Below are 12687 nucleotides of genomic sequence, written 5' to 3' on the forward strand. Positions count from 1 at the left end.
ACAGAGGATCTTTGTCTTTATCATAACATGCATGTTGTCGTATGGTGATGCATTGTTAATTCGTGGATTTATTCCATAGTGAAATGAGGAGTTTAAAACCACAATATCTGATAATTAAGTGGGCATGTAAGTCCAAATTTATATTCTTCACATTTCCTGGATATTTGCAACATAATGTTTTTGGCTTCATTAATTCATTCATTCATTATCCATACCGTTCAGTCTGATTAGGGTCATGGGGAAGCTGGTAGGCAAGGTATACCCTGGACAGGTCGCCAGTCCATCACAGGGGCAACACAAAGACAACCATTTATGCTCATGCTCACTCCTAAGAGACAAATTTATACTGACCAATTAACCTAACATACATGTCTTTGGACGGTGAGAGGAAGCATCAGTAATCCACCGCACACAGGGAGATGATGCAAAATCCACACAGGAAGACCACCGTTTAAAATACCCCTCAGTTAAAGCCGGATCAGCGACCGTTTTGCTGTCAGGCCACTGTGCTAACCACTATGACACTGTGCTGCCATTCATGCTATTCTTGCACAATCAGAGAATTAAGCAGCTTAACAAACTGCTTGTGTTGAAAAACACCAATTACAGTCGAGCTTGAGACTGCAGGTTGTAGGGAAATGATGTGGAATATTTTTAGGATAAATTTGCATCTACCTGCAGACATAAGATCATCTACCTTAGTAGACAGACGTTGCAACTTTCTGCTTCCTCACTAATCACATAATGTACTCTGCATTTTGTCACAATGTGCCAGATTAGGCAAACTTTTTATGATTATCCCACCATGCAGAAAAGCTGTGTATCCAAAAAATACTATATTGTATTTTGTCAGAATCTGTGACTCAAAAGCAGCTGAGTACCCACAGGAAGTTACTTCTCATTGCGTCTGATGGCTGTCTTAACTCAAGCAATTTGACTGAACACTTCCTCATTGAATAAATTCAGCTTCTGCACCTCTTATGTACGTTTCTGTATCAGCTGTAATTTTAGATGATTTTGCTCCTCATTCCTGTAGGGCTTTTGCATAATCCCATGTGCTGCAAAATGTAAATTCATGGGTAGTGATGGCACTGCACAAATGGCATTTGAAGAAAATAGAGATCTGGTGTGAAAGCTTGCATCCCCAACCAGCTGACTCATTCACCGAGCTGACATCAAAAGTTTCCTCCACTTAGTGTCAGTAAATATGGAGCTTCCAGTCTGCATGCAGAGCAGCGAGCTGGCTGTGTACTCGCTTACAACCAAATATCATCACTGGAGTGGGAAATTTACACTAGTTTCCAGTAAAGTTTGGCTAGTGGTTGTTAAGTCCATTTTCTGAGCTAGTGTTTTCCTTTCCTCTCACTTTGGCTGGGAAAAATTCAAAGTGTGAAAAGTTCATTTGTTACATGATGACATGGTCAGAGTTTTGGTTTGGTTTCTGTCAGAATTCTATTTTGAGTAAACACGGTTAATATAGGCGGTCCAAGACCAGTTTTTGAATCCTATTTCTTATGAATAAAAGGTGTTACATTTTTGTTACTCAGTGCCTGAAAGAAACATTAAGGCGAGCTGCCCCAAGATAAAACGCTGTCTTTAAATGAAAGTCACACGTAGTACCTTTTTGTGCCTTTGAACGTGGCACAACTCTTCTGCTACAGATTCCTTGCATTGCTTTGTCAGATGATCTTACCAATGTTGGACCTCAATAGAAACACAATAAATGATAGACATGTCGGGGATGATATCCAATAAACCCAATGATAAATGATACTACAGTCCAACAATAGGGACAATACAGGTCATAGATTTGACTTTGAATCACTTCAACATTGTCTGTAACAAAGGGGACAGTTGGAAGAGATAAACATTAAGGTATGCATCTGTGCTGGCAAGAGCAACCGAATGAGACACAATATAAAGATCCTTTTCCACTAGAGTGTTGTTTTCTTTGTCCCTGAATGAGATTGTGAAGAACAAGAAAATAAGAATTTTCTTTCTTTTGTTATCTTATACCTCCTTTGTCCTATATGGCCAACCTAAAGCCACGTACAATATCAGTACTGTATTACTGACAGTATCGGTTACAGCTCTTCTGCTGTACGTGGGGAAAAAACATTATTTGAAGCATAAACAGTGTGAAATGCCACACACTGTAAATCATGGGTGTGAAGCTGCTTTTAGGGAACTTTGGGTAATTGGTGTCTAAAGTGATACATATATATATATATATATATATATATATATATATATATATATATATATATATATATATATATATATATGAAATCCGCCTCATGGTGGCGTTGTGCGTGTGTGTGTATATATATATATATATATATATATATATATATATATATGATAAATGATTTTTTTTATAGACAGACAGACACTACTGAAGACAAAGTATTTAAGTATTTGGTTTAAATAAACAGCCAACATATTGTTTGGAGCCCCTTATTATGACTTTACTGTTTGTTTGAGCACATTTATGAATGTTCAGTTGCGTAACTGATACTCCCATGACAACATTTGACACTGCTGTTAGATGCCCTGATCAGGATTTTCACATTAATGTTGCGTGCAGATAAGCCCCAACAGAAAAGCAACCAGACAGATTTTCGAAGACAGCTGCGTTGTCGAGATGTTTATTTACAAAATAGATTTTATGTACATGTTGACTTTTATATGCATTTACACCATTACGACCTAATCATCTCTCACTACACCCATAACATTCACTTTTCCGATCATTTAATGTCTCATTAATATTTTTCTCTTTAAATTAAATATTAGAACCCCACATTTTTACCCCCCTTCAAAGGGAGGATAGTTAAATAAACATGCCCTACACTCGTACCAACAAAGTTTCATTTCACAGTGTCATTGTAAACCCTTAACCAAATTCATGTCAAGTAGATATCAGGACATTCAAATACAAACACAATAAACAAGTATAAACTGTCTCTTTGAAATAAAAATCCAGCAGTATCCAAGCAGTAGATAAACACATCATGTCAGTCATGTTTCCAAGGGAGAAGTGCGAGGGCCTCTATGGTTAGCAAGTCAAATCTTGTTTTTCAAAAATGATGTGGTAGCACAAAAGAACGGCATGTGGTAGTGAAATGTTTTTGCCCAAATCAGTGAGGTAGAAACTTAAGTTTTCCTGACTTCAAAACTATTTTTAGTCACTGCAGTATGCCACACTGATCTGAAAGGGTGTGAGAGATTTTCAACAGAACCACAGGCTGTATAACATGAACAGTTCAATTCAATACCAAATGATAACTGCTGCCCTTACCAAAATATCTTACACTGAATAGAATATATTAATAGTTATTGTCTACTTTTCTTTTTAAAGGAATTAGCTCTAAAATTTGAAGTCCTTGCTGTGCCCATTGATATAGCAGCTCCAGGTAAGGTTTGTGTCTAAATTTGAGTGCCGACAGTGTGTGATTGTCTTTTTAAACTCTCAAAACTCTCATAAATATACATTTCTAAATAAACCTTTTCAGATAAACAAGAAAGACCAAAGCTCTTCATAACATACTTCTGAGGAAAATCCTCTAAAACTTGCATTGCTGCCCAAAATCAGCAAATTCAAGGATTGTCTTGATCTCTCTCCACATAAAGGAGAGTTTCCTGGGAGGTTTGCTCTCAGCTTTCCTGTACTGTGCTGCACTTTCTGATGGCAGGTGAAGCTGAGGTAAAGCTCAGCTTGTTGGCACTATCTTTACCCGACACTCTCGTGAAGCTATAGGACTTCCATTTTCTGTGCGCACATCAAGTCGCTGTTGATCAGATTCCACATTCGCATGAGGTCCAATGGGAGCAGCTTGTGCACCACAATCATGTTTTTAAAGAAACAAGGTTCTCGGTTCAGTTTACTTTTCTTGTTTTTCACCAATCCAAACGTCTTAAAGGCGTTGTGCTTTACTGGGGCAACCTGTAACACCTCTAAACACATGCCCAAGAAGACATCATCAATGGGGTAGAGCTCCAGGGTATCTGCAGCCCAGTAAAGCCTTCTAGCCAACGTCCCATCCATCAGAAACCCCCCTCCGCCTGCATATGGAGGGTAGAATGTGTTATTATACAAAGCTTGGGGAATGTAATATTTGTTGTCTTTTTTACGAATGGGTTTAGCCTTGTAAATCACATCCCCCACAAACAGGTTCTTGTCCTGGCTGCTGCTCTCTAGAAATTCCAAAATGTTCTCCACACTGACAAAGACATCATCGTCACCCTTGAAAACGTAGCGGACACTGTGGCAGTAAGCGTGGAACCACTTGAGGAAATGGGTCTCTTTGAGAGTCAGGTTGAAGAAACTATCTAAAAAGTCCCACTGGAGAATATCGCCATAGATGTAGTCCTCATACTCAACGAGTTTCTGGTGGTTCGCTCTTTCTGCCTCATTGGAGGGTTTACCAATAAGGAAGAGGGTCTTTATTCTTTTGCCGTTCACAACCTGCTCTTTGCCCCATGTTTTTCGAATGACCTCCCTGCGATCGTGCTGGGTGGCCATTGACTTAATCACCATAAGCAAATATACCTCCCCCGTGCACTTCTCTGGGTGGTTGAGGAGCATAGGAAAATAACGGCAATGTCGATAAAGCATGAACTGCTTGAAGTTGTTCTCCAGGCTCCTGAACCACGGCTGGTTTGAGAAGTTGAGGTTGGCACTGCAGTTGGAGCTTGTCACATCCCAGGCACCAGGGCTGCTATCTGCAACAGTCCTTGGCTCCAGGGTATTGTTTTGAGCTTTAGCCTTTGACTTCTGCCTGCCAACTTTCCAAAAGCTTTTTATCCCTTGGAATAGGTCAGTTGTCTCAGCTCCGGGCTCTGCTCTCTGAGAAGAATGCATGCGAGCCTGTCTCTCAAGCTCGAAGGGAGCCCCCATGTTGATGCTTCCCCTCTGGACAACAGTCAGCGCCACCACGGCCAGGAAAAACATGACACTCACCCTTTTGTACACTCTCCAGCGTTCTCTGTTGTTCATTCTATGGGAGAACAAAGATTGAGAATGAGTCAGATTAAGGAACATAATCTAATGTGTTTAAATAGATAGAAAGCTGAAATATGTGTTATGATGTGTTCTGATGGGATTAATATTCTATTAGTACTAAACTTTGAGTTTTGAATCTGATCTAGCTGGATTTTAAACTAATACATTACCAAAACTGTATGACATTTAAGGGTTATTCTCACATCAAACAACACCTAAACCACAGACTGTGGAATGTTTTCCCTTTATGGAGTAGCAGCGACCCCCGGGGCAACATTTTTTGTACCCTTTTTTGTTTACATGTTTTCACATGTTTACCATCCCAGATTTATGGCCCCCGTTAAAATAATATACCACTGTTACACAAAGATGAACACCAAAGCATTTCATATTAAAAATGTTCCTCCAAAACAGCCTATAGTCTTTTTTCATTTAGTTACATGCAAAACGCACATTCAGCTTTCTTCTTTATTTAATTTCATTTGGTTTCCCATGAGTCAAACTCATAATATAGCACATTAACACCCTTCAATGAAGCAGTATCATCTTGAAGAACACTTCCATGATGTCATGCTGGGGCTCGTTTTGTTCACTGCTTCTGACAAACTCCCTGGTGGGCCCCAATACCTTTAAGGTTCCTAAACCACCAAAGTAGCTAATTAAACTGTGATTAGTTCAGAACAATCAGCTGGAGTTCCATCGGGAGGACCATTAAATGCCAATTCAAATTTCACAAGTTTCCTCGTATTACACTATAATGAAACCAAAAGATTACATTTGCTTGCGAGAGCTGTCCCATCTTCTGCTATGTTAAGTCAACTGATGAAGGACTTGCAACACTTTTTATTTAATTCACCTAAGGATTTCCAATATCATCCTCTGCCAAACTGTGTCTTGTGCATTAAGTTGTTTTTTTTTTTTCTTTTTAAGTAGACAGTGTAAAATTAGCGAGGCAACAAATGTAAAATATACAACAATGATAATAAAGAAAAGAGTGCAACTTACGTGTTTTATTCCCAGTTTCTCTGCTAAACCAAACGACTAGAGCAGCAGGGTAGTCTTACTTGAAGTGTCACGGGTTTTCAGAGAAACAACGTGAGGACAATCCTTTTCAGCGATTGAATATTGAAGCAGGAAGGAGAGCTAGGGAGAGATCTGAAGTGTTCGCGTGCGCTCTGGCGCATGTGCGCGCTCTGTTCGCTGCCGAGCCGCTCTTAAAGGCTCGGTTACGCACGAGCTCATGTGGAACAGGATGTGGCTGGTGAATGAACAGTGAGGCTTTTAAAGCATGAGATTCAGTCGTGAAGTTGACAAGGCTTTTAATGACAAAGCAAATAATGAGTTTCTTTAGTTTAATCTGTATAGATAACTAAAAACCTTTACGCACATTTGTCACTTTAATATCATCACGGAAACTAGCAAATATTGGGATTTTTAAAAAAAATGTAAATTATGACTAAAATGTTCCGAATTTCCTATGTTCCGAATTTCCTATTAGCTTAAAGCAAGATGATAGATCATGTTTGTTGAATGGATAGTTAATAACCATAACTCACAGGTTCACAATAAGTGTCGTAAAATTTCTAAATCTCTTGGCCGCTCACTCTAAAACCACAAAATATCCTGTTTAGAAACTTGACACATATTTATCTTCATAAACTGACTGTTCTTTTATGCCTTCAGCCACGTACTCGTACTCCCATTGAAACCCTTAAAAGGCTGGACATAACCAATTCTTACCACTGCATATTTGAGTGACACTTAGAGCAACGCAGAGCAAAGCTAAAAGCTAAAAAGTTTTCAAATGGCCTCATCTTAAAATGGTTTGATGTAGATTTTCACCATTTGACAGTTTTGACCCTGCAGTCAACAGTATGATTCTTCTGCTTAAACCTGGAACTGCTGAATTTGTGTGATTGACCTTCTTCATTTATTATTAATCAGTAACATATATACTGATATTTACACATCTTACAATTTCTCACAAGACTCCAAAAATAAGCAAGTAGACCTTGTGGCTACAAGATGCTCATTCCATTATGGCTGTGTGTAATTTTCAAACAGAGGTCTGAAACCTGTACATGTGGCTAAAAGGATGAAGTTAGTGTTGCCTGTACAGTGTAAACATTTTTTTAAAAAAAATACAACCAATGAAAGATTACTTATAAAATCATTGCTGAAATAAAGGTCTGAATTCAGACCAGATCTTTGTATTTGCATTGTTGGAACACGCAGAGGTGAAGTTTTTAATTCATTAATTCATTCATTTTCTGAACCGCTTAATCCAATTCAGGGTCGCGGGGAAGCTGGAGCCTATCCCAGCTGGCTTTGGGCGACAGGCAGGGTACACCCTGGACAGCTCGCCAGTCCATCGCAGGAAGTTTTTAATTATTCATTGATTTATTTTCTTCATCCCCAGTCCCATTAGGGCTTGCTGGGCAGCTGGAGCCTATCCCAGCAGTCACTGGGTGAAAGGCAGGGTCCACCCTGGACAGGTTGCCATCCCATTACCGGTGAAGTCATCTAGGCTAAAATTTTTAGCAATTGATATTCCCGTCATCCTGATAATGATCTTCTTCAGTAAGCCTACTATATTTAGTTTTGCTGACATCAGCAGGAGGCTCCTGGTTTAATAAATTGTCATAAAGCTAACTAGACAAGTTTAAATAAGTATTGTTTGTTCGTGTCTCATTAAAGTGAGATATTAGTTTGACAGACATTGTCGTGTTTGAAAGAACTCTTAGGTAATACTTAAGGATGCTTCACGTGTTTTTTCCAGCAATTTAAGAAAGTAATAGTTTATTGTATTATAGTAGGAAAGACATAGTTAAGAGCACACATTTATTATCTGATCATTTAATCATTATTACATTTTCATGATGAAATAAATAAAAAACCTACAGATTATTGTAATAGTCTCTTTAACAGAAACATGGAGTGAGGACTGTGATGGCTGGTTGCCCAGCCAACTCTTTCACAACTGCACCGAACACTTGCTGTGGTAAAGTGTGTGTCACAACTTCTTTATAGTCGCGGGAAAGAACAATGAAATATCTCTGCTTAAAAACAGGAATTTTTTTTCCGTCTGGATGCAGCTGTGATTCCAAATCTCACCTTCCTCCTCTTTTCTCTCCATTTCCTGGTTCCAACCAGCCATCCTTCTCAGGCACATATGCATCCTGTTGCCTTGCAGCTGTGTCTTTTCCCGTTTAGACATTTTTTTTCCTTTTTTTTCTGTATCTCTGTAAATTTGGTCTCTGCAAGTTCTGCACAGAAACAAAGTGGTCATGGATATCAGTGGGCTTCATCTTTTCCTTTTTTTTTTTTTGTAAACTCAGTTCTAACAACTAAGTTCTGACAACTAAACTTGACCATGGTAAACTGCTGCTTCAGTTTCATTGAATATGAGTTTCGTTTCATGCTTAATCAGGATTTGTCATAAAGGCATTAGCAGCCGACAACAGCGACTTTAAAGCTAATCCAGTAAGAACAGATGGATTAGTCATTACATGGAGTACTGATTCACTGTAAAAGACTTATAATCAAAAACAATGGAATGATAGTAATCCCAATAATCTATAATCCAACCGATTATTATTATACAGTTATTGCTTCATGCAATATCAGTATAACATTGTTTTTAATCACTGAACAATTTGTCATTGTTTATTGGGGGATTATTGGTGGGAACCCTGCAATGGGTTTCAACCACATCAATTTCAGCACAAAGTCCAAAGATTAGCAGCTAACCACAAAGAAGGTTATCATTTCAAAATGCACTCATAAATTATGAAACTGTCCAGCTTCACAGAAAATAATCAGTATTATCTATCAGATATATTAACTTAGTAATAAAATCTTCATCCTTGACAGGTAAAACGGCCCACCTTTGTCCTAGTCCCCATTCCCTCAAACCCGTTATCAGTAATAACACCTCTCTGCTAATTTGACCTTTTGCTGTAGTTCATGCCAAAACAGAAACGTAACTGTGTATAAAATGTACAAAGAGTTGAGCGTGTAGGCAAAGAGAAATAGAGAAATGCTTCATTATGTTGTTGTAAGACCTTGTTAGGTTAAAACACACCTGGGAAATGCAGGAGAGGATTACTTTTGTTTCTCTTTTGTCCACTGTTGAACTGAAATGAGGGAGCCCCTGAAAAAAATTCCCTTTCTCTCCCTTTCAGTGGCCGTAAACTCCTCTGTCACCATGAAAGAATTTACTGTTTAAGATAAGAAGATGGCTTGAGGGGATTTGTTCTCCCTTTTTCCACTCAACCATCAACTGAGGACTGTCATCTGTTAAAAACTCAAAAAGCACAAACGTGGTGTCATGAGGTTGTGGTGTTAATGCCACTTTGAGCAGCAGGTAAACACAACTTTCTTTATACAGATCAACTACCCCCCCCACCACACACACACACACATGGTCCAGAAAGTCTTACGTACTGGTGACTGAACTTCTTGTTTTTTAATACTTTAACAGATTTAATGCCTAAAAGTCCAGTTTATTTCTTCAATCTCATGCTGCATATCAGTTATTAACTTGATGCCATTTTTTGATCACCCAATATGTAGTTAGGCCAAATGTGATGTTGCACTTAATTAAATTTAGGATAATTCTAGAAAATTTTGGGTCATTTTGCTTTTGGGAATATCCAACTATGGCTGAGTGGATTGTTTTTTCAAAACTCAGACACCAACCGGCATAACCGGCAGAGGATGTGTTGTGGACCTTTACCACAACCCCAGGGGAAAGGTAATGGGCGATTTGTCAGATGTTCATCTGTTAACACTCTCTGTCACTATCCATTGTATATGTACATGTGGAGATATAATCATAATTTATACAATACAACTACCACAAAGCAAACTACGTTACATCACCAAAACCTTTCAACAAGTAAAGGAGGGACAACTGAGTTGAGATTTAACCTTCAAACTTTCATTTGACAATGAACTGTCAAGTTTAAGTCCAGAACTGCTGTCTCATATAGATAATTCAGCAGTTTCGATACCCATAGTAACTATAGAAGAAGGTAAGTGGTCTTTAGCTGTTTTATTTATTTATTTTTTTTATCATATATTAACAAACCTTGAAGGCAAAAAGGTGACTTTTAGAAAATACCAGCCCACACCTTGGATTTGTTCCAATGTTCACATCGTGAAAATGAAGTGTTTTCTCTCTAAAGGTTAATGGGTTGTTTGTGAGGACATTCCTGAGAAGGTCAGAATTATAAAAAGTGTATTCCTAATAAAGTTTCGAGTTGATTCTATTTGAACGTTGGCCTCTTTGACATTTAACATTACAGTTTACATTGCAGAGTTGTGTGTCCTCCTAACTTCTTTCTTAGTCTGATGTACTTACCAGAAAATCCAACATAGCCTCAAAGGAAAGACAAGCGTTTGCAACAATGTGCTGTTGTTGGATGAGGGGGGTGGGGGGCAGGAAACAGGAGGTCTGGGAAATGCTGTCTCTTTTTGGTTGGAGGCATCCTTTATCAGTTGTGCACATGGCTGTCTGCTGATAAACACAGCTCAGATGGGTGCCAGTGATCCTCATGACACATGGGAGTCCTCAGCAGAAGATATTTACAGTTTTTCGTTGTTGCTGTTGTCACTAAATAAATCAGTCCCTCAAAAAAATACTACCTAAAATGACCTTAAATATCACATTACAAATCTGTTTAAACTTTCAATTAAATTGCTCCATCGGATAGTTTTCGTTCTCTGTGAGCTCTTCCTTAGAGTGTTTATCTCAGCTTTGTTTTGAGAGAAAGCAGCAGCTTCCTTCTTTTGCCATTACAGCTGGACCGTTTCACCATCAGCCACCTGGCTGAACATGCGTCAGTATGTCATGTGCAGCCTGTTTCCTCACATTGTGCTGGACCTCACGGGCTGCATCCATAATGTTAACTGCTGAAGATGTCATCTATCATGAGAGTTAACATGAGTTACCCAGCCAAAAACCACTAATCCATTTCTTGCTGCTTTTTTTTCTTTTTTTATTTCACCAGAGGCTGGCAAACCATCTTTATAATGTTATGTCCTATTAATTTCTCCACATCTTCACTCGTAATTAGTTGTTTTAAAAAAAGGAGGAAAAAAAAAGAAGAGCACAACAAAGAACATCTTTTGATAATTAAAAAAGCTCCCTTTTCCCTTTTTTTTTTCTTTTAAAAACATTTACAATTAATCATGTTTGTGTTGTGTTTATATGCCCTAATAAGGTAACAGTGTTTGCACATTTCAAGGTGTTAAAAGCATATATGCTACATAATCTTACTGGTTGATTTACCAGGTACTGTTGCTATTCAGCCAGTCACACGACAGCACCTCAATGCATTTCACATGCAAGTTCAAACCTGGCATTATGAGACTTTGAACATTGCACAGTTGTTGCTACCAGACAAAGTGTTGATTGACTGGAATTTAAATCCACAACCATCTCTAAGGCTTATAGAACAAAGAAACTATCCAGTGAACAGCTGTTGTCTTAATTAAAACACCAGTTGATATCAGGGGAGTCATAATTTGGCGCACATATCATTAATCATGGATCCATCATTATTTACATTGTTTAAGGCTGGTGATGGTGTAATGTTGTAATGGGGGTATTTTCTTAGCACATGTTTGATCCCTTGGTGCCAAATGATCACAATATAAACGCCATTGCCTATGTGAGTATTGCTGCTGACCATGTCCATCCCTTTGTATCTCCAGTGTACCAATCTTCTGATGCGCACTTCCACCAAAATCATGTGGCATGTCACAAAGCTCAGATCCTCTCAAACTGGTTTCATGGACATGAAAATGAGGTCACTATATCTGAATCAAGTAGAATACATTTAGGATGTGGTGGAATGGGAGATTTGCATAACACATGTACAGTTGAGGGCTGCACGGTGGCGCAGTGGTTAGCACTGTGGCCTCACAGCAAGAAGGTCACCAGTTCAATCCTTGGCTGGTTTGGTCGGTGGCCTTTCTGTGTGGAGTTTGCATGTTCTCCCCGTGTATGCGTGGGTTCTTTCCGGGTACTCCAGCTTCCTCCCACCATCCAAACACATGCATGATAGGTTAATTGGTCACTCTAAATTGCCCCTAGGAATGAGTGTGAGCGTGGGTGGTTGTTCGTCTCTCTGTGTGTGGCCCTGCGATGGCCTGGAGAGCTGTCCAGCATGTACCCTGCCTGTCGCCCAAAGCCAGCTGGGATAGGCTCCAGCTTCCCCGCGACCCTGAATTGGAATAAGCGGTTCGGAAAATGAATGAATGAATCTGCAACAACTGTGTGATGCTATCAGGTCAATATGGCCACAAATATGGCCACAAATCTCTGAGACATGTTTACATGTAAACCTTGTTAGATCTATACCACAAAGAACTAACTTTTTTTTTTTGCTTTTTGCTTTCCATCTGCCCGAAAAACTGTCATGATGATCCACTTATGCAACACGCCTTGGGGGGGACATCACTGGGGTGTCGAAACTCTTAAAGATAATCACCAGGTACACAGGCAGTCAGATCGGTTACACCTCCTTAGGATTTGTATCAGTGAATCTTTTCATGACATATCTCATCATGATTTCACAACGGTACTCAAAATCACTGGATTTCCTCTCTGGGGAGAAAACATCATTATCGGCTTTCTTCCTCTTTTTTAGGTCACTTTGTAATATCACACATAC

General features: G+C 39.0%; 1 protein-coding gene across 1 annotated transcript; it reads right to left on the reverse strand.

Moving 5' to 3' along the window:
* Window positions 1-3754: 3754 nt before the first annotated feature.
* Window positions 3755-4999, reverse strand: b3gnt7 (UDP-GlcNAc:betaGal beta-1,3-N-acetylglucosaminyltransferase 7; the record flags this gene model as incomplete). Its single annotated transcript, XM_079245499.1, has 1 exon — window positions 3755-4999. The coding sequence occupies one exon, from the start codon at window positions 4997-4999 to the stop codon at window positions 3755-3757; it is 1245 nt and encodes a 414-aa protein (XP_079101625.1).
* Window positions 5000-12687: the final 7688 nt, after the last annotated feature.

The sequence above is a fragment of the Telmatherina bonti genome (genome assembly GCF_933228915.1).
Source record: "Telmatherina bonti genome assembly, chromosome: 8".
In the NCBI taxonomy this organism is placed as follows: domain Eukaryota; kingdom Metazoa; phylum Chordata; class Actinopteri; order Atheriniformes; family Telmatherinidae; genus Telmatherina; species Telmatherina bonti.